This window comes from Echeneis naucrates, chromosome 20, assembly GCF_900963305.1.
Source record: "Echeneis naucrates chromosome 20, fEcheNa1.1, whole genome shotgun sequence".
NCBI classification, from domain to species: domain Eukaryota; kingdom Metazoa; phylum Chordata; class Actinopteri; order Carangiformes; family Echeneidae; genus Echeneis; species Echeneis naucrates.
The window spans coordinates 5557495-5580784 of NC_042530.1; the positions used below are offsets into that span (position 1 = coordinate 5557495).

General features: G+C 41.6%; 2 protein-coding genes across 2 annotated transcripts in view; one reads left to right on the top strand and one right to left on the bottom strand.

Moving 5' to 3' along the window:
• The window catches only part of malrd1 (MAM and LDL receptor class A domain containing 1), a 44317-nt gene extending 36384 nt beyond the window's left edge, over positions 1 to 7933 (bottom strand). The window contains exons 1-5 of the mRNA XM_029529654.1: positions 7854 to 7933; positions 4412 to 4533; positions 4218 to 4306; positions 3967 to 4128; positions 3082 to 3178 (exon numbers count right to left, since the gene is read on the bottom strand). Coding sequence (XP_029385514.1) covers positions 3082 to 3178; positions 3967 to 4128; positions 4218 to 4306; positions 4412 to 4533; positions 7854 to 7933 — 550 coding nt within the window. The remainder of the gene's footprint in view (positions 1 to 3081; positions 3179 to 3966; positions 4129 to 4217; positions 4307 to 4411; positions 4534 to 7853) is intronic.
• A 5463-nt stretch (positions 7934 to 13396) lies between these two features.
• On the top strand, positions 13397 to 16697 carry LOC115061079 (leucine-rich repeat-containing protein 14). The gene is made up of 3 exons (XM_029529304.1): positions 13397 to 13927; positions 14080 to 14916; positions 15153 to 16697. The coding sequence occupies exons 1-3, from the start codon at positions 13650 to 13652 to the stop codon at positions 15718 to 15720; spliced, it is 1683 nt and encodes a 560-aa protein (XP_029385164.1). The 5' UTR covers positions 13397 to 13649; the 3' UTR covers positions 15721 to 16697.
• The last annotated feature ends 6593 nt before the right edge of the window (positions 16698 to 23290 follow it).

Genomic DNA, 23290 nt, shown 5'->3' on the forward strand with positions numbered 1-23290 from the left:
TGTGTCGCCATTGTGGAAAATGTACCGACACAGGCTAAGAGATCGCACTCATTTTTCTTTCCAGACACTTCCTCGTTGCTCGTGCGCGTTAAAGTAACGTAAGCGGTGACGTAATGAAGGGGCTGGGCCTAGCTGTGATTAGAGTTTAATGAATGATATCCAGGCGTTTTGATCAATAGTACATCTGAGGCAAATTAACTTAATTTCATTTTTCTTATGAGGAGAATTGAAAACGCAAGTGAAAATTGTTTAATAGCTTCTGGATGCTGCTCTAACATTTCTGTAGTGACTTATTTTTTAAAATGAAAAGAAGACCTAATCTTTTGACAGAACAGCTCATTAAACTCCATGCACAATGGAAAAAGTTTCCCAACCCTGATTAATACAAAAGTGATATGTTTTTTTTCCGGTTTAGGAGATATTTGAATAGATTTGCTGGCAAACCTAAGCTGTAAAAACAATGTCAACAAACATGGTTCAAAGCATCAATTAATCTATAAAGCCATCTTAGTAAATACACTTGAAAATTATTGTTCATTAATATTTTGGGTGTAATGTTGTCTATACTTTTATTTCTAGCAGCCAGATAGGCTCAGTTGAGCATCTTGTCTTTTGTTTCTGTCAAGCAATATTACACCTTTGAGTAGTCCTCTCTAACGGGCTCATCTTCATTCATCAGTCATCCTCTGCTGCTTATCCGTTTCTGGGTCACGGGGGTGCTGAAGCCAATCCCAGCTCACACTGGGTGAGGGCGGGGTCACCCTGGACAGGTCACCAGTCCATCACAGGGCGAACACACAGAGACCAACAACCACTCACACTCACACTCAGACCTACGGACAATGTAGAGTCACCAATTAACCTAAACATGATGTCTTTGGACGGTGGGAGGAAACCTACGCAAACACACTGAGAACATGCAAACTCCGCATGGAAAGGCCCCAAGCCTGACCTTCGTATTCTGGGGCAACATTGCTAACCACTATGCCACCGTGTTTAGGCTTATCGAGATAAAATATCTGAGAAAATGATGAACGGAGAGATTCTCAAGAGGCAGACAAGACCCAGCCGGGCGACAGCCTCTGGGAATGTGTGTTTGGCATATAAAAGGACTGTCATAGTAAATTATGCGGCAGCCTGCTCATTCCAAAAACATGTACAGACATGGAAACACCCTTGAAGAAACTCACATATACAAATAGTGTAATTTATGTTGATGGGGAGTATAAGAGGCATCAAATCCTGGCTTAAAATATGATTTACTATAAAATGTTTCTGTCTTATTGTCACCCAGCATCCATTTAATTATAGGCCAAAATTTAACGATTATATTTCCATTATTTGTGAGACTGCATATAATCTAAATTCATTGATGTTGTGAACCCTGTAATTCAGTGCTACAAATTTACTGGTGGGACATTGTGTGAATGAAAAAGGATATGGGGCATTAAGAATCCTCTGTTAGGGACTGCAGCAGCATATTATCAATATTATATGTGGGCTACATATCAAAACCATATCCATGTCTTTTTGCGTTTCTACAGGCCAGGGCATAGGGATGTGCCATGTATATTAAAGCTTCTATGTGTACTAATAAGTGTTATTGGTATTTTAATGCAAAATCAACTGCTGAATGCTTCCAGGGCTGGTGTTTTGACAATAAAAGATTATGCAGACATATGGAGCTGCAGGTAAGAAGACTCTGGAGTAGCTTTAACTTGCTCTTACCCCATGAACTTAACTAGGACAGATTGTTAACACCCCAGGAATGTTTCTTCTTGGGAGAAACAAGACAGATGGATGCTTAGATCCCAAGTGCCAACTTGACACTGTCCTGTCTCATCCAGTTAGACATGGTAAACCTGCCCTGGAGAGAGTCCAGTACAGTCTTAAGTCGGCCACAATGTTCTGTGCCATTATTTAACCCACTTTACACCCCTTTCTGAGAAACAAAATTTGATAAGAATTACAAAAGAGATATGGAAAATATCTTGAAAGCAGCTGACTATTTACATATCCATTAGCAACGTTTGAAATCCAAATATAATCAGTCTAATACTCTCGCTCCCTCCGTCTACGCCAACTCCTGAAGGAAATATGTGGTTGTTTAGCTGTTAAATTCTCAATCACAGCCACCAGCTAAGTGCTAACTATGTCTGTAAACATCACCTGATACATTTATGTATTTATTTATGTTTCTGGGAGCTGATGAGAGTGGGGTAAGTGAATCAAAACATAATGTTCAATAGAGCAAATGAGAACTGCCTGAAGGGCAGACACAGACATTAACGTCTGTCCTAAAATTAATGGAAAGTCATCCAATAGTTTTAGAGACATTTAAAATCTCACACTAACACTCAATTGTGCCCTTGTGCTTTGATAGCTTTCCTAAAGACTGTCCAAAAGACTGTGGATAACTGGATACGAAAGCAGTAAATATTTCATTTAAACATTTTTATGTATTCATTACAAATAAAATCCTTCATTGGAAATCTATCACTTAGAAAACATCTGTGAAAAACTGTGGCCCTTTGGCTCCAACCATTGACATCTAACTCTGACTCGAACCATTAACATCCTTCCAGCCACACTACAGTGAGAGCGGCTTTGATGCTGCATAAGCACATGTGAACCCGGGCACAGACTGTAGCCAAAATGAGACAATCAATAATTAGGACTCATCACCGGTTTGTTTCACACAAGAAGAATAATAGCTGTTGTAAAGAGGCTACTGTTTGTGCTTGCTTCTAAAAAAAAAGCTGTATTTCAAAAATACAACATGTTAAAGTTCTGCCCAAAATGGACAGTACCTTTAAAACGGCCAAGATGTTGAACATTCATCACTGAGCTACAGACATAAGTGGGCATAACTGCTCCATATTCAGTGCAGGGAAATGTGTGTTAAGCACTATTTTAATGACTCAGTTGTTCTGTTGTGGATCCCATCCCAGTTGCTTTTGTGTCTTCTCTCTGTTGTCTCAACTCAAAACATGTTTTAGGTGGTCTGTTTAGGTGTGGCACTGTTTCAAAATGTCAAGGTCTGAACTTATGCTGTCTGCGTAGCGTTAATGGTTACAATACCAGATAAATCCAGGCAGCCAGGACTGAAAGATAGGTCATCAATTGCCAGGACCTCAGAGTCTTCACTGTCAGCTGGAAGTTCCCCTCGAATGACCGCCTGCTGGATACACAGAAGACCTTCAAGATATAACTCAGTCAATGACCATCTGTTTGTCTTTCTACACACACTGTGTCTGTCGCAAAATACAGAAGTTTTGTTCCATTGCAGTTTAAACAACCTAGGGTGCAGAGTTTTACAAATAACTGCATCAAACAGCAAAAAGATTAAAACTATGAAAACAAGATAACACAAGGTACGAATCTAAAGTCCATACAACAGCAATATTATCGACTCAAGTGGAGTTTTATAACCTGTTATCTGTGACTGATTTAATGAAATTATGTATTGTAGCAATGAGTGTATATTACACACATTATATATACGTACATATTATATATATATATGTTATGTTGTTATCACTTAGTTGTTCTCAGGGACAGCCAAACAAAAATACCACAAAATTAGATTTTCTGTTGCAGTTTTTTGTGTGAATACATTTTATGTTAGTATGAAGATGTGAAATCTATGCTAAAATGTCCAAAAGAATATCTCTAAGGAAGTACAAAAGAAAATATGGAACTCTTAAGTAGATGAAAAAGTCCAGATGTAATTACATGTTTTATATGAATTGTCTGGTTTTTATGTCCTATTGATTATAATAATCTTTTTATGGATTATTTAAATGTCTGTTTTTAAAATACTTCATATATATATATATTTAAATATCTCTTGGCACGACAGCCATTTTACTGCCGATAGCAGCATATTAGATCTAATGCAATCCAATAAATAATAAAAAACAGCAATTCAAAATGCCATTTTGGGAAATTCTTACTGTTACAGACCTGAAAACTGTGATTGCTGGAAAACTGAATCACTGTCCGCAGCCACATTTCCGTCTGTATTTGGGTGGCGTATTTCCAAAGCACTGTGTCCTGACCCAGAGGAGTCTGAGCCAGGACTTGAAGCTCTCCATGTGTTGTCCCGACATAGTAGTAGAAACTCAGCTGTTGAATCAAAATTAAAGCAGACTGGTCAGTTGATATTATGTTTTTAATGGATTTGCATTGGTTTATGTTCAAGAGTATTTTCTTACTTGGCAAGTCTGATTGGGGAGGAAAACGGGACTGATCAGGTCTGCTCTGGTTGTGTTTCCCCCAGTAGGAGACAGAGACAGGAAATATGCTGTAGGAGAGAACATTTAGCTGCATTCAAGTGAAAAATAATGAAGTGAAGCGTTCTCATTCCAAATGGAGTTTGTCTCATATGTCAAATACCAGATGCTCGAACCTGATGTGCTGTTGGTGTGGTCACGTTTGAGAATTGGGACTTCTGTTGTTCTGGTCCATTCAGACGTCTCTGAGCTTTGGATCAGGTCGCAGAGTCCCTCCTCAAAGTTACACCGCTTATACCTGAAACCTTGAACAGAAATCCGTTTCTCTTTTGTTATACTGCTTGTTTTACTTGTGTTCTTTTGTGTTTTTTCCTGAAATATAGTTTACCATAATTCTTTCTATTGGAAATCAACTGAGGCTTCAGTGCAGATAAAGATTCAGCAGCTCAGCAGAGCCGAGAAACTGAATGGTTTTATGTACAAAATGGTTTTAATAAAGAAAAGGGAACTTCCAGAGTTCTTAATGACGTTGAGGACATGTTGTAAATGTAGCATTGTGTCAGCAGCATAAAAAATTATCAGCAGCAGCCTTGAGAGTGAGGAAATCAAACAAAATCAATTATTGTTATTGCTTTGATAAGGTATGATTTAGGCAGGTATGAATTAATCATGTTTTAGATATGTTTACTTTAAACAACAGGAAAGTAAGACACTGTGTTATTTCAACCATTTTCGGATAACTGCTTTTACACTTCATCAACTTAGATCCATGTTTAAACTATCTGACTATATTTTCCTTTTTACTCACACATTTCCTCGTCGCTACCGTCTCCACAGTTGTCAGTGAAGTCACACACACAGTCCTCGGGCACGCATAACCCCTGAGCACAGGTAAACTCCTCAGTTGAACAGCCATGAACACAGTCAGTGGGGAACACCACACTGAAGGTCAACAGCAGCCACACTGACGCCAGAGGCAACATATTCTTCGTCCTTCAACTGGAGCTCCTGATTTCCACCTTCGAGTCAAGCATTTTGTCTTTCAGCCATCAGGAAAAGCGTGATTGGAGGTAGAGCATTTATTCTCCCTTTACTTGGATCTTGGATTGATCCTGAGCGTGCGTTTACGGTGTAAGCATGTTGTAAATGGTAATAAATGCCTTTTATGGCTGTTGCTCAGTAAGGTCACTTTGCTGGTTCATGCGTTTCTGGATTGAACACGAAGCCATGTCATAACAAGGGGAATAATTAGGTTCCCAAACATGTCGCCGTTTAAATGCTTCTATCTTCAAATGAGAAAACATGTCTATTTGTTTTCTTGCTGAGAGTTTGATAAGAAGTTGCAGAAAGTGGCTATCATCTAATTTTAGCATAAAAATTGGAAACAGTGAATGCAGTGAAGATCCTCGTGGCTTTATTAACAAACTGTGGCCATGCTATATATTATTAAAACTGGGACAATGCTAACAATACTGATATAGCATGTATGGCAACTCTCGTGTAAGAAATCTTAGCATTGCCTAAAATTGCGCCTTTGCTTAAATTAATGGGCAAGACAAAGTCAGGGCATTGACAAATTAATCTTATTGCATGATGGACAACCCATCTAAATTTCAAGACAATCCATTCAACAAATGCTGAGTTATTTCAGTCTGGATTAAAATAGACAGCCAACTGGCACCCAGAGTGCTAGCATGGCTACATTGAGATAGGTACTTGGTGAAGTTCTTTGTATGTATCTGTTAATTTGAGCAGCAACTGAAACAGCTTTTCAATAATCGCTGCTAATAACATCACTTAACTGCAGCTCTGTACACCTCTGTACAGGTGGAAACAAGGATGCTTCAGCGTGTCAAGTGTTTTCAACAAGCTAAAATACATTGCAGCTGATTGATTACAAGCGAATGGATGGAAGATATAACGAGGGAAGAGAGGAGCCGAGGATGGGAATATGAACTACTATATGAGCATCATTAACCGTGTCCAGGAGGGCTCAGCCCCCCTTTATGGTGACGCATAATTTCATTTGACAGCAATCAATAAAGACAGGACCTTAAACAGACAAGCAGCAAGCCAGTACAAGAGTGAAGTTGCAGCTGGTGTAGTTCAAATGAAATTAACCTTGAGAGAAAAGGCAAGCCTGACAGCTCTGTTGGGGATGGGGGGCCGTTGGAACAAGGGAAAGATCATGCATGTATTGATCCCTATTGGCAGATAGTGTACATAGTACAGGGAGCAGCATGCTGAGGCAGAAGGTTTGATCCCTGTAACAGCCAAGATTAGAAGTTAGTCACTGTGCATAAGAGTGTCAGGATTCAAAAATACAGTTCATGGGCTGAGAAGCAATTTGTGGTCAGGATGATAAACTCAAGCTAATTATCTTATTCCACTTTCAACATGTGACATTAAGGTGCAAGAGTACAGAACAGCAATACGGTCAGTCATGGTGAGTCATAAGCACTATTAGCTTGAGCTCAGCAAGGGGACTCATTATTATCTGCCAGTAAAGAGCCTGGCCAACACAGCAGCACAAAGCTGACTTCACTCATGAAGCGGGACTTAATTAACACAAATTATTTTTGTACTGGCGCATAATAGTCATGTCAGCTGGGTATAAAAGCCATCTATATTTGTAATGCCAATACAGTTTGATTAAATGTGAACCATGCAGTGAAAAAATGAAGTAAGATTAGGTGTATACAAGCAGGTATGGCAGCATTCATGCAGTCTTTCTGCTAAACGCTGCCATTAACACAGTCATCACATTAACAATGAAGTAAAAAATAAACAAGGAAAACGTACAACACTATGCAACAAAGCTTCTGCACAGCTCATGTTTTTACTTCTCCTCCCTTCCAGCTCATGAATTCTTAAAAACTCTTGTGACTCAGTTTACCTTCATGAACAAAACTGAGAGCAAGCCAAAGCAAACTTTAAGTGATTTAGATAAGAGAGATTAATTACTGACGCCCCTGCGGGTGATGTGACTAATGTAACTAATTGTCAAAGATTTTAGCTCATCAGTTTCACAAAAATAGTTTTGCACTCCTTAAAACAAAGATAGAAATAAATCCTGTTCCTGTTTGTAACCTGACAGGCTGCTTTAGCCTCCCTCCCCCTTGCTGCTGTTTCACTTGAGTAATGCAAAGCGGCAAACTGAGGTTTTACCCCAGCACATAACAGATGATGAAAAATTGTAGTTAAAAGTTACAAATAAAAAAATGAAGTAGGTCTGTTTCCGGAAGAGAGCCATGTCGGCTTGTGAAGGAAAATGTTCAGTTGAATGTGCACTTTGTGCAACAGTAAATGCCATCCAAGATTGTCTGTGATTACAGGATTTTAGTAAATGTAGTTCTACAGGAGAAAAAAAGAGGCAGAAGAAAGCTGATTCACTACCATAACACTTTTTTCCTGCCTTGGAAATCAGAACATATTGACAGTGAAGAACATCTACACAGCATCATGAATGTAGCTAATCTGCTCTCACAGTCCATCTGGAGCTGTGCTGATGTGCAGCCCCTGTTCATTTTCTCCCAAGCCGATTTCACCCATTCACTGCTGGGAGAAGTGATCAGAACAGCTGGAGTTTCATTTTAACAGTGTATCTGCAGGAGATACCTCATGAGGCAACTCCCATCAGGACAGCGTGAGGAGGAAGATCCTGCAGTGTGGTGAGCTGCGGGACCCGCAGTCGCCATCGTTGCACTGACAAATGAGCTTGATAATGGGAATATGGGCTGGAAAATCAGCCTGCATTGAACACCTGAGTCTTACGCATCCCGCTGGCAGACCCTCGTCCTGCCACAGTGCTGCCACCTGTCACTGGTAAATAATGTCAGCAAGCTTGTTAGCATCTGCACCACTTTGGGTCATTTCATCCAGTTAGGACTCCTCCTTAGCAAAAAATGTCAAGCACAGCGGCTGTTTTAACCAGATGTAAGTGAAGCACGGTCACTATGGCAACCATTAACTGCATCTGAACACACACACACACACACACGACTGATTCAGATCAGCTGATTACATACAAACATTAGCACGGAGATGCACTAAGACACACAATCATGTGAATGAACAAGCAGTCTGGCACGTCCGCACCAACGGCCCTGAACATGAGACACTTATTTATCATTATAGTTTGGCTCCAGTTGTTCCTCATATTAGCTGCCAGGGGATTCAGTAAAAATGTGTTTCTGTTAATCAAAAAGAAAGAAGTAAAAAAAAAAAAGTCTTAATACAGTGATTCAGCTTTTTCATACCCTTTGTGTGTTTTCTTTAATAACAGTTCAGAGTTCATGAATATTTCAGCGCCTTTCTCTGTGTACCTAAACGTCCTTTCACGATGGAACTTACATTTGAACTTTTTACACTACAATTAGTATTCACAACCCGCAAATTCCAGCCAGCAATGCCATTTAGCTTCATCTTGTTCAGAAGCAGTAATCCCAGCCCACAGCACCCACAGCCTCTCCTCCTCCTCATCTCTGGAGACTTAACTCATGCCTCGTTTTTTCTCCTCTTTGCTTGCATTCCCTCTCAATACATTTATTCACATATCCAACTAGCGATATGGTGTTATTTGACAGTGATGTGATGGGGGTAATACATCTAGTCATATGTAGACTGTGATTTATAATAGTCTGATTTAAACAGCGTGGACAGAGGACACAACTGCACTACTTGAGTAAAAGTACAGATACTGCTCGTCAAATATTACTCCAATACAAGTAAAAGTAGCTTAGTCTAAATATTACTTAAATAAAAGCACAAAAGTATTTGTTTAAAAAAGTATAAAAAAATATCTCAGGAAATACAGGAAAGGAAAGTAGCTTTGTTGTCATGAGACAATACACTGATGCGATTCTGCTACAGACATGTTTATAGCTCAAAAATATCCCCAGTTAAAGAGGCCCTAAAGAACCGGTCTGTGGAAGGGACTGGTTTGAACTGAAACTAATCCGTTTTGGTGTCAAAAATCTCAATTGTGGGCTTGATAATAAAAAAATAATACTCAAGTGAAGTACAGATACTGTACTTAAGTACAATTCACAAGAAAATTTACTTCATTATTGTCCACCCCGGTTTTTCAATGTAGATGTCAGTATTGCAGGCACTATTTCTTTAGATATACATATGCAGCTAGATATAGATATAGATATATAAACAATACAAAAAATACAACAAAACCGTGTCTATACCTCAGATTTTCTTTGCACAGTTCATAAGTCAAGTACTTGTGTAAATGTACAGCAACAACAATTAATCAGTACTTACAGTGAATAACAGAAGGTGTAATTTATTGGTTGTGAATGACTGGCTCCAGGCGGATTTTCTACAGAGTAGATTTTCAAAGTAATTCACCTGAATAATTATAGTTTGATTGATGCCTAAGAAGGGGGAGGCTCATCAGACAGAGGGGAAACTTTTATATTGACAAACCAGAATTAATTCAGAGGCATTTCCTTCACTTAAGTTTTAAAATACCTGTCTTGGTTTTCTTTTTTTTTTTTAATCAGTCAAAGTCTGAGACTAGATTTGATTATGATTCTTGGATGTTGAGAAATATCCTTTGATATTCAAGCTCTGCAATTTATGAATTAGAAGGGTAAATCGGCAGATTCCTTGACCGTGACAAGCCCATGTGGGTGTCTGTGGATGTGTGTGAATAATGGCCTGACATCACGGCATGAATTCTTGGAGCATGGGCTGTAATTGAGGCGTTTACATGCATCCATCAGGGCAGACATGCTCTGAATCTGTGCAGTTCTGGGTAAGGATACAAACAGTACATGCTGCTCACATGACACAAGCCGTTTCTTTCGACTGCTACAGGCACTCTGGGACTCCTTAATTGTGACTTCATAAGGAAAAATGTCAAGGCTTACGGACCCATGAGGCACATAACCAGGCATGTAGTTCAGGAAGATTGATGTGGAGTCACAGCTCATGTTAATCATGTGTGACACTGACCTTCCTACTTTATCAGATAGGATACGATCTCCTGCAGACTTGCCCATGTTCTGTCATGGCCTGAAATACCAACATGGGATGATAAAGACTTCAAGAGACTCACACAGTGGAGCTGCTCATGACGTGGGGGTGTGTCCTCTTCGTCAAAACAGAAGTTCAAGGAGTTTCCAGCAAATTCTGGCAGTGACAGTGTTTCCTGTCGTCTCACTGTACCCAAACAAAAGGAGCCGCTTAGTCAAAGTCAATGTGAAGCCTTACTTCATTTAAAGGGCAGTGCTCAAGATAAAACAAATGAACTTTTCTATCATGATGTTGATGCATAAAAGGATTATTCAGTTCATATTATAAGAGTTGTATTTTTAAGACATCATTACTCATGGATGTTTAGTGTTTCTTCACTTTCAAATAACTACGACTTTTCAAAGCTACCTGTAAAAGAGAAAAAAGAAAAAGAAAAAGAAACCCCACATGAGCCTGTTAATGTGTGCACCCGGTTGTAAAGTGAAAGGAGGTCTGTCTCCCATTACATATAATCCTCAGGCAGAATATGAACCCATATATTATTTTAAGATCTCTCTGCCAAGCAGTCTGCAGTTACTTTGCAGATACTTTGTGTCTTTCAAAGTGGTACCATGACAAACATTCACATTCCTGCTGTAATTTCAGCACAGGAGAACTGGTTGGACTGGAAATTGCAAACAAAGTGTTTAGTCAGTGGCTCCAAGTCCACTTTAAGCAGTGACCAATACTGTCAGACATCGCACTATGTGTTAGTATATATGACAAAATTAAAACAACAACAAAGTGACACTCTCCTGTATGCACTGTCTGTTTTTACTGTAATAACTGCCTTGTATATCTACGTCTGCCAAAGAAAGCCATTGAGCTAAAATTCTGAATTTGAAAATGATCAATAAAACATCAATGATTTATAAATATTCTTTTAACAGTTTGAGTGTTTGTGTGGCACTTGAAATTAAATGTGGAGAATTTCATTTGAAAAAAGTGACATTTGGCTTTTTTTTTTACTGTGTGGTATGTGACATGACATTTAATTACAAGAGTAGCTTGAAAGTAACAAGAAATATCAATAATATGCTTTCTATTTGCCATTTAATATTATGTTTTTGTCAGTTGTCAGTTAATGATACATTAAAAATCAGTCTGGAAACTAAAAGGTTAAACTCTTGCCTCTCTGGACCATTAGTACTATTATTTCTGTGGACTAAACGGAAAATATCTGGCATTTTTCCTAGACTGCATGTAAAATACTCCACACAAATAAAATGTGACGACAAAAGCTGAACAGATGGCAGATTTAGCTTTAACAGCAAAAAGTAATTTGAAGCAAGCAGAAAGCTAATTCACTAAAGGCCTGTAGCTGAAGTATTTATACCTTTATAAACTACACATCTTATGTCTTGCCAAGTGCTTTGAGTGAATGTAGGTGACACACTGAAAGTAGATGCAAGTCTAAGGAGGTTGGGAAGGTCGTTGTCCACGGTCATAGCTTTGTTTTAAAATGCCAATGTATGAGAAGAAGTTTAAATTGACATGTATATGACCGGAGGGTGTTTCATGACAGCAGTGGCTGCAAAACACAACAAGGAAACAGATTTTTTTTTTTTTTTAATGAATGAGTAATTGGCCCAGTGCTGTAATTTTTTAAAAACTTGTCCTGTTCAGCAGCTGGGGCAGGCAGTATGAATGTTCCTGGTGCCTCATTGTGCCGAAACAGTTTTACTCTGCCAAGGAGGAGTCTGACATACTCCTCCTGTCGCCATCTGTGTTTAACTTTATTGGCAAAGGTATTGGTTTATTGGTAAAGCTACTGGACTGAGGCTCAGGAGTAGATAGAAACAGAGAACAGAGACAGGATATGGAAGACAGGAAGGGGGGTGCACAAAAACAACAATATCAACAGAAACAATGAGCGCATTGGTCGCAGGATTTCAAGTGCAAATTTACAGTTTTCTTTAATACAATTCAAAATGAATGTATGAGTGTGTGATCATGTATCAGTTGTGCACCTTGTGTATGTATGTGTGTGTATGTGTATGCTACAGTGTGTCATTGGATGTTGTGGCTAGCTGACTGTAGCTTACACCCCCGGCCCAGGATAGCAGGCAGGTCGGGGCCAAGCCACCAGGGCACCCAGCGACCCCCAGGCTTATCTCATAAATTTAGCCACAAGCTTGCAACTTAAATATGGCATCTGCTTCCTGATTAGCAATTATAAACATTAATTTCCTGTTTGTAATTGAGAAAATGAGGTTGACTGTCACGGTACATGGCCATTATTGTGTGGGTTTTTTGTTTTTGTTTTAGTTTTTTTTGCTGGGCAGGAGGCTTCACAGGCATGTTAGACTGCATGCTCCTTTAGCTCCATCTGGTGGACACAACTCTTTGGTTCATTGTTGACACAACACAAAGGGACATTGTGTTGTACTTTTCATGCAACATATTTCCATTCTTCCTCAAATTTTCTCTACTTATCAATTTATTTCGCCAGAGAATAATACAGAATAAAATCTGCTGTCTGTAAAAAAAAGTGAAACAAAACACAACAAAAGAGCAGAGAATATTTATCCTGCCCTGTCTGCCGTGTCTTAGTCACACATATGATTTGATTATATTAATCTTGTTTCATTGACTAACTTGGAAGAACTTCACTGAAGTAAGATTATCATTCATTGCAATATGACCCTTAATTATAGAGAGAGATGTGTGCAATGCGTGATTGCTGTATAGTTTAGAAACCCAAACACAGCTAATATAGTCACACTGTTTTTTTTTTTTCTGTCAAAGATCCACCAAGGCCGAGGCTCACTGAAGGCTCAGGGCGAAACGTGTCATTAACATGACTGATAGCCGGACTAAATCTGAACCCCACCTTTGGATTTTTACATAAGTCCCAAACATTTTCCAGCGAGTCTCACCTCTTTAAATAGGCCTGGATTGGTGCAGGGACATCTGCCATATTGAGTTTTACAAGTCTGAGCAGCCGGAACTGTAAAACACTATACAGGCACTCCATTAATTGAACATTACAAGTGATGGTAGGAATATTAAACAAAGCCTGTGTGTGAAACAAAGACGAGAAAATATAACATAATAAGTTAATAAGGTACTGGAATCATGACGTAGGGCCTTTACGTGCTACGTCACAGTCGTGCGTCAGGCTATGTAAACAGTCCAGCTGCAGCTTCCTCACGGAGGAGTTAGCCAACAGGACGGGACGGCGTCTGAAGTCTCAGCCGTCAAAGGGTCCCCGTCATTGATGTCGATAATCCAAGCGGCTAGCAGGTGCTGCAATCAATTCTGTTTTTGGGGCTCGGATCACATTTCTGTCATAAAGCTAATCTTAGCCGTTACCGCTAGTTTCGGCTAGCTACCTCTGCGGAGTGCGTTAGCAGCTGAAAGCTCAGCCGGCTGTGTGCTCCGATGGTGCTGTCGTTGGTGAGCCTGTGCGCCCGGGAGGTGGTGAGCGACCACAGCTCGTCGCCCTGCTGGCTGAAGTGGGTGCCCCGGGAGCTGTTCCGACCGCTGCTGGAGGCCGCCTTCGCCAGCTACAGACCGCTGGCGGTGGGGGAGCTGGTGCAGAGGTGGCCCGAACGCACCCTGCGTGTCGGCGGCCGGAGGAAACAGGGCCAGGCGGCACCGAGCCGGCTCTGCATCCAGGCTCTGCTGCTGGCTGTTGTCAGAGGACTCTCGGACCAAAGGTGCGTAGGACACTTGCTGTGCCATTTGGACGATCTGCGACTGTTAAGAGTAAAACTTCTCAAAAATAACTCTTCTTGATCATGCATGTCTAGTTCGTAACTATTGTCCTTGAAACAATCAGTGTTATATCTGAAGAATCGTTATTTCCCAGATGTGCCCTGCAAATCCTGGACCTGTGTGGTCTTCAAGGAGATGAAGGAGGGATGGGAGACCCGATGGGGGGCTGGTCTCTGACCGTAGCGCTCTGCACCATGGTTGTTCAGGCCAGAGTCGGAGCAAAGAAGACACAGAGGAGAGAAGGAGACAAAGAAAGAAAGAGGTTCTCGGACGTGGAGAGAGAAAGGGACATAAAGAGAGAACGGGGACAGTGGAAGAAGGGAAAAGAACCCAACGGGGATGAGGCAAGCGATGAAAGAGAGAGGGGGGCATTATTGGATGGTTTGAGTGAGGAGGAAATGGTTAAAGGAGTCAGGAGGAGGATGGAGATTGAGAAGAAAAGAGAAAGCCCAGGTGAAGGTTTAGCATGTAGCAAAAAGGAAAGTGAGGAAAAAGATCCAGGAGGTGATGTGTTGGTGCATGTGAGAGCTGATCTCTTTGTCAATGCTCGATCTTGGGAGCGTGTCCGTGCGGCTCTCAGCACATCTGGGCCCCTCAAACTGCAGTGCAGATATCTGCGTATGGAGGAAATCTCTGTGTCAAGTATCAGGACTTTGCTAGACCTCCTGCCTCACCGGGGTCTCCTGGGCATCGATGTTCGCTACAGCAGCCTTGGGGTAGCTGGCTTTGCCGAGTTACTTCCTCTGCTCTCAACCTTCCCTGCGCTGAAATCCCTCCGGCTTCATTACTGTAACTTGGACTTTCGCCGAGACCACCCGGGCCAAGAAGACGCTCTGAGGGGCTTGTCACAGGGTTTGGCTCAGCTTCAGGAGCTGCGATGCCTCAGCCTCACTGCACTGCGCCTGCCAGGACAGCTTCGTGTGCTGCTCAGGTTTGGCATGGATCCTTGTTTAACTTGAACATCTAAGCCTTCTCATTTATTCTAAAATTATACTTAACACTAAAATTCAATACAGTCTCAAATGAAACTGAAATTATTAGTTATTAATGGATCGCTCATGAAGATTTAAATTTGAAGATTTTCACATTTTATTTCATATGAGAGTAAAGTGGATATCCTTTACTTGAGTTCAGTTGAGCTGTTTTGTCCCTCCTTTTTTCTTGCAGTTCGCTGCCTCAGCCTCTGGAGATCCTGGAGCTGCCATATTTGAGCCTGAGTCCAGCTGACCTCGCCTATTTGTCCTGCAGCCACCATGCTTCCAAGCTGCAGCAGCTGGATCTGAGTGAGAACCGTCTGGATGAAAGTACCCTGCCCTCTGTGCGACGCCTCCTCTCCCAGGCTTCGAGCAGCCTGCAGCACCTCTCTTTAAGTGGCTGTGGCCTAACCGATGCCCTCCTGGTGCTTCTGCTGCCCTCACTGGGAGGGTGTTGCGCCCTGAAGAGCTTGGCTTTGGCCCTGAATCCGCTCTCCATTTCAGGCCTCACAGACCTGGTGAGGATGGCTGTGAGAATGCCGTCCCTCCGTCAGTTACTGTACCCCAACCCCCTTGAAGACTACCAGCCAGGCCTTCCTGACCTGCCCTCCAGTGCCCAGCTTTTAGACTGGCCTCTGGAGGAAAGAACAGATATCAATACAACCAGCAGCCTGCTCAACAGGGTGTTAATAGAGAGCAGACGTGCTGACCTCTTCCTGACCTGTGACCTACTCAATTACGACAAAGACTTGGTGGACTAGTGCAGTCAGGAAGACCAGTCACAGTCAAACAAGAGCAATGTAATTGCAATCACGCTGTCATTTTACATATGATGTACTATTCAGTCATCAGTTTCTTATCATTTTTTAATCACTGTGAATGTTATGTGAAGGATTCAAATATTCATTTATACTCTTTTCTTTCACAGATGAATAACTGCAGGTAGCAAAACAGTAATCAAAAGAATACCAAACTTCAAGGGCCCAATCATCACCTTGTTCTTGTTAGCAGCATGAATGTGATCCTAAGACAGCAGATGAAGAAATGGAAATGTTGGCCTAATGGCAAAGATTTGAGGCTTGTCTATTCTGGGATGCACCGTTTTAAAGATTTGTTTCACAAACAAATACATGGAGGTGATATAATTACCTCAACCTCCTCAGCAGAGGAACTAATGTTCCATGTTTCAGTTAAAAGTTGTGGTGCTACTACGTGTGAATGAGTCACATCCGGTTTTGTACCAAAAATTAGTCGTTATTTTATAATCAGGTTAGCCGGATACTTTGGATACAAAGAATCATATCCATCAGGTCAGAGGTTACAGACTGCCTTTCCTTGTGCCTTTACATCTGTCACTTTCTTGATATGAGGCGCAGAGCCAAATATCTCATCAGCTCATTGCACTACATGAAAACTGCAAATCAGTCTGTTTGCTAAACATTACTCTCTTTGAAAGGGAAATGAATGTAACTGTCAAATATTTAGGTTTGTTTGAATTTTGTAGCAAATAACTGGGTGTTCTTTTCTCATCCATTCATGTATATTTACATTTGTGCTGTTTTATTCTTCATATTTGTCATACAATCAATGTCAGTAACTTTTTTAAATTCTCAGAATTTGCTTTGCAATCAACTTATGTTCTAAATCAGCATTGTTATCAAGAAATTAATGCATAAAATCACTTTTGTACCACATGAATGCCTCCACATACTGAAAACAAAAGAATAAATCAGTCGAATTTTGACGTTTCGGGAATCGTGTAATTCTTGGAAGTTAAGAAAAACATTTCAAAATGTCTGTTACATCTCATTGGGGAATGTTACAGATGAAGAGTCATCATCTGTAGTATTCTACATACGACTGCTCTTGGATAAAGTAGCGGCGAGGTGAGGTCTTCTGCCAGTCCTCGTCTGAGTAGACGTGAAAAGGGCGAAGGGTTACTCGAGTTAATGGAAAAGAGATGAAATGCGGAAATTGCATGAGGAAGGGACGGTTTCTGCGGGGAGGTAGAACTATTCCTGTTTGACCAAGAAAGAAAAACATTAGGCAATACTAAATATTCATTTTCAAACAACCAAACTGTTTTTGAAAGCAGACGACTGGAAAGTTACCTGGTGGCCTGCGTATCCTGGCCATGCTGTGAGTCTCTCCTAGACGCATGATCGGTTGAGAACTGAAACAGAACAGTAACAATGTTTAGCAGTCTGCCGTTTTCAGGGGAAAACGCTGTGCGTGCTCCATGTCCACATACCACTCGTGTCTCGGCAGAAAAACAGTTTTTTTGTTACCAGAAGGTGCAACGTATCGTGCTTTTTTGTATTCCTCATTTTGGACACAGCAGAAATAATTCAGCACATCCACCATGCTGTAGGACGGGGGCTTCCGCTTTTCTGTGCTCCTGAGGAGCAGAGTCCTCTTGTGATCCTGGTGTTGTAGAAAGAGAGAGCCATGCCAGTTAACAACACCGTGAAAAGCTCTCGTGTACTCTTATCTAGAGGAGTTAAGGTCACAGAAAAGAACTTTAGAGGCAAGTGGAGAGCTGCTTCAGTGTGAGCCTCTCAGTTTTCAAGCACGTGCTGTGTCCTTCTGTTACACTTAAAAATACTCTAAGGGGTAGTGTTAACAATTATCAAAAAAGCCTTTTCTATATGCAAAGCAATCTCCAAGTTATGGCAGTTAGTCGCTGGATAAAACATCTTGTTACTTTGTATTTGGAGATCCATAACTGCAGCCAACAATCAGCTCTGTCATAGAGGCTTTTCCAGATGTTGGACTGATCCTCAAGCTCCAAGTCCCAGCTCTCCAATTCTGGCCACAGCCACTGCTCAGCCTCATCGACACCTAATGTTGTCAGCATTTGCAGAACTGCTTCCCTATTGACAGACCAAGGAGAAAATAAAAAACGTATAAATGACATTTGACACATTGAATTGAACATGTAGTTTAGATAGCTTGTATTGATTATTATTTTATCATCAATATACTCACTGGAAAATCTGTTTTTTAAAGGCCAGAAGAGTGAGAAGGTTTTTCACCAGGTCATAACCAGAAGGTTTAAGACGCATCAGCAAGTTCAACAATTCAATAAGCATTGACGTTTCCAGAGATGACTGAAAAATACACACAAGAATCAGTCACAACCTCTTGGCACACCTGTTAAAACAGTGAAAGTCATCATCCTGGACATGCAGTACTGTACCATTTGTGGTCTCACAAATTTAGACACTAAGTCAATGAGGCCTCGGTAAAGCTTGTCTGTGCTCTGTAAGAGCTTTTGGCTGTGGAGGGACTGCAGCACAGCAAGAATCTTCATTTTGGACAGACTGCTGCCAGTGTTCAAAGAGCCCAGCAGCAGCAAGCAGAAGTCTCCTGGAGACAGGGTGCTTGGGATGCTCTGCACACAAACAGATTGGACCAACTTTCATATTTCCATTCCTGATAGTTTGCAATTCAACTCAATTTCAATTTAATTCTAATTTTATTGTGGCAAATCATAATACCCATTATCTCAAGGTATTTTACATCTAAGCATAATAATATTAAAAATGTGTAATGACAAATCTGGACCCTTTGACGCCAGATTCAGAAAGGGGAGAGAGGCAGGTTGAGAAGCTACCTTTTTATCAGGGAACACGTCCCGAAACCAGTCTGCAGCCACAAACTGTTTGAGGAACGCTGGAACTTCAGGGGTGGGTGGTTTTTGTGTCCTCAGAGGATGAGGAGGAGGAGGACGTGGAGCAGGAGGTTTGGTCTTGGGCTTGGGTTTGGGTTTGGGTTGCTCTATTGGAGGAATGATCTCTGGAGGCTAGAATGACAATTAACACACAAGCCAGGGCTGCTGTATCTGTATTATATCTTCTATAATATCTTCTTACCTGCTCATCCCCCACCACAGCGGTGGCTATCTTGGGTGTGACTCTCTCAACAGGCTGTGGTTTGACTGTCATCTTCTTTGGTTTAGAGCTCTGCACTGGCACCTTTTTTATCTGCAGTTGCACAGACAAAGCAAAGCTTTGTTTTCTGACAGTTATTTCTGGAGAATACTGCAGGAGACTGCACACACCACTGAACAAAGGAGAGCAACTGAAGTTTATTAACGCTGCGATTTGTACTGCTAATATTTCTACTTACTTGTTTAAAACATGAAACATGGAGGAGGAAGAAGAACAAGGGAAGGGTTTCTTCATCATGTGAACAGCTCCTACCTTGTTCTTCTGTACAGTCACAGGAATGATCAATTTAGGTTCAGGGCGGGGATCTTCTTTTAAGGAAGGACGTCTATAGGGCTTTTTGTAATTTGGTTTAGGATAAAATGAAAATATATCAGGTTCAAAAGTGTCCTCCAGATCAACCTGTAAAAACAGCACAACAGCATGAAGGATATGGAGTTCTCTGTACCAAATAAAATGCATAATAAAACATTCAAACAAAACAATTTATCTCCGAAAGCCGAGGCATAAACATTTCCATATTTTCATTTTAAAGATAATCCTTAAAGTAATATGCTGAGATTTAGAACAAGGTGTTTATTGGTTAATATTGTGTTCACTTCCATTTCGGAGTCGGAGTCGGGGTCAGAGTCAAGTCATATCTTGTCTTATGTAAGCTGATGAACGCAGTACCTGGCTGCAGACTATTACTTCCTATTAAAGCTGAAATGTGAGTTGATGTTTAACACGTCTGCCAAAAAAAGTACTGAAAAAGTCAGGTAAAATCACTGGTAGACCTTAATATTGGAGGGTAGGCCATATATTATTTTCATGTAGCGGTCAAAAGCTTCTGCCTTGGTCTGTTTTGAACTGAGAGGTTTCCCTTTTTTGCACCTCACTGTGCCTTGTAGGAGTGCAGAAAGGTCGCTGTTTGAGGTCCTTAACCTCTCATACTCCTGGAACAAGACAGGAAAAAATAATTAATCAACATGTTTGTTCAATGTGTTCTACTGACATTCACTGTCCGAGACACACCTTCCGTCTCCACATGTGATCGGACTGAAATTGATTGGTGGCAAAGGCTGGTGACTCCTCTTCGGATGTGTGAGCAGTCCTGTTTGTGCCAGTATTGTTCATTTTAATATTATGTCATTGTATTCTTTTCAATGTGCAACATCAATAAATTTTACTTTGTTTTGATGCACTCTTTTTTGTCCTCAATGATAGGAAAGTCAGGGATAGGCTCTGCACAGTAAGTATAAAGGAGCTGTGAATAAAAAACAGAAATAAAGAGAATTTTTTGAAGCTTTCATTGTATCCACATGTCCTACAGCCACTCTACTGTGCAGGCTGAGTTGTTACCATTTCTTGGTATTTGCGTGGCAGAAACTTTGCGCAGTTCATTCTGTACAGGTCTCCTCTGATGCCCAGGAACAGCTCGCCTCCATACCCACCATAAGCCAGACACTCAGGCACGGTGTTGAGCTGGAGAGTCCTGGAAGAAATGATACATCAATAAATACATTTGTGCATCACTGTATGTTTTCCCCATTTCAAATACAAACGATTAGTGACATGTAATGACCCGTCTAACCTGACAAGGTGATTCTCCTCATTCCAAATATGTACTGTCCCATCTAAACTGCTGGAAACAAACACCTCCAGATCAGGGCACACACACAGACCTGTCAGAAAGCCGAATAAACATCCAGTCATACAAATAATAAAACAAATCTGAACTGAACCTAATCTCAATTTAATCTACATCTTTTCAGAAATTTTTCTTTGTGACCTGTGAAGCGGCCTAAATGGCCTCCTCCAGGATGCTGACTGGTCTGTTTCTGGTTGAGCAGGTTAAAGTGCATCAGCCTGAAGATGCCACTGTTTGGATCTTGATAGGTCAAAGCCAACTGAGACCCCAGAACTGACAGGTGGTCCGGAGTTTGGCCACAGTGCAGACTCAGCTGTTGCCTGAGACAATCCTGGATATATGGACTGACCTTCCATACCACCACTGTCAAGTCCTCACCTTCAGGATGGAGGTGAAATGGTTAAGACATCAGTGACAAACAACAAGGCAATGAAATTTGAAAATACCTGTGGAAAGTAGACACCCATTCTTAGGATACACTTGCAATGCGGTGACTTTTTGGCCGCTGTGTGCTGGTGTCCTGTACAAGACCTTCCCGTTATCCAGCATTAAGACACTGACGCAACCTCCTTTGTGGCCAAGTACGATCAAAAACCTGTCTCAACCACAGCAGTACAATCACATTTAGGGTTGTAAAGCTCTTTTGGCGCTATAGAATATTTCTTTCAAATGAAAATGTTCACCTATTTTTGGCATCACTCAGACATGCCTTGGTCCTGTGACTGCACCCTCTTCTGTCCTGTAACTTCCTCCAATCCTCAATAGCTGTCTGGGTTTCAGCCACATAACTGTAGAGTACCAGGCAGCAGGGTGGGCCAGGGATGGGCAGTTTCTGAGCATCATTCCCTGTCACATGGTCTTGCTGCTTCCAAGGCCCCTGGCCTCTCCGCTTCCACTCTTGCATTAAAGTGATTGGATTAGTGAGTGTGTTGGCTTGGATCACTGTACCTGCCTCAGTTAGGGCCAACAGAATCTCTTTGTGTAGGCAGTAGTCAGCACACAAGATCCTCTGCTTTGCCTTGAAAGATGTCAACACCGCTCCTGTTTCTGCAGCCACCAGGGTAACATCACCATCCACACTGACACAGAGAACTCTTCTAGGGTAAGGAGCAGGGAAGGGTGAGATTAGAATTTGTCTCAGTGGGGCTCCTTCGTCCTTTTTAAGTTTACTGTGGAGGTTGTACAACTTTTTTATGCTCCAGAAGTGCACTCCCTGTTGAGAGAATGAGAAGAAGGTATCGTCCTTCCCGGTGCCTCCGATGCACAAAAGAGGGGTTTTCTGCTCCGTGTGGACACACTCAATCACATCTCCCTCCTCCACATTCCAGCAACGGATCGTACAATCTACAGAGGTTGATAGCAGCATGTGTAGTGCAGGGCAGTAGTATAGTGAATTCACAATACCTGGATACACAAAAATAAACAGATATCAGATACAATCCAACAAGTAATCCCATCAATAAGAGAGAGAAAATGGAAATATGGAGTCACTAAGTCATAATTTTACCATTATGTCCTACAAAAGCCACATTTAACTCCCACGCTGGACCCCACACTCTAATGGACCACTCTTCAGATGCAATGATCAGACAGTCCAAATGAGAGCAGTACACTAGTGCAGTGATATTGCTGTAAAACATGAAATTCATTTTCCCACTCAAATCATATTCAGTCTTAAGATGCCATCTGTCGGCACTTTACTTGGTACACCTATGGCAATACAATAAGTCATAATGTGTCAGTTTAATGATATACAGTTTGCTAAGGTCTTTGTTAAAAGTAGAGTTGTATGGTCAACATTTTATTTCTTTCCTATTGCCATAAATGTGCCTAAACAGTTACCGTGAGCAGAGATCTCTCTTGTGCTCCAAAACCTTTCCGATGTCCAGGTCAACCACTGTCACAGCCTGGCCGCACACAGCAAAGGCCCTGTGGTGCCTGTCAGATCGTGGGGGTGCCAATGCCATGTGACTGAAAGTACTGTTGTGCAACCCCTCCTGTATCTTCACCTTACACTTCATGAGCCTCACAGACCACACACACACATTCCCCACTCCTGCAGTCACTAACTCTGCGGAGTGCTCGGCAGGCTGACACACACGTATATCCAGGGCATCATGAGCAACATCCAGGGGGCGTAACTCATGGTCCAGAAGCGTGAAGATGGGCCCTGGGCCCCAACCCACCAACCAGCCGGAGATCTTTGTGGTGGTTAGGCCCATGAAAGAGAGGCCTACAGGGGAAGTCTGCTGCTGGCCGTCAGCTCTGTAAAGGCAGACTGAGTTGTCTGTATGGAGACTAATGAATGCTGCAGCAGCTTCAGAATACGTCATGAAGCGCGCAGGACTGTTACAGGAGAAATGCTGTACACAGTGGAGACCCTGAGTGAACACTTTGTGCACCACCTGGAGAGACAAAGAATATGTCAGGTGTCTGAATGTGAACCGCACAGCTCTACATGGCAGCACCCTATCACTCCAAATGATTGCCTACCTTGCCAGGAGCTTGCTTCACATCCTGCTTGATCAGTGTCTGCTCTCCGAGCACCTTTCCATCTGATGTGTCACCCTTTTGAGATAGCAGCCTTGAGGTGGGACTGATTAAGGGAACTGTTGTCTTTGTGCTCCCGTGTCCTGCGGCCACCGTCTCCATCAGTTTCTACACCACCCTCTGCTGCTCAAAATGGCTTTTTTCTTCTAGTGCTGGAGACAAAGTGACATTTGTGCAGGACACACACACACACATACAAAG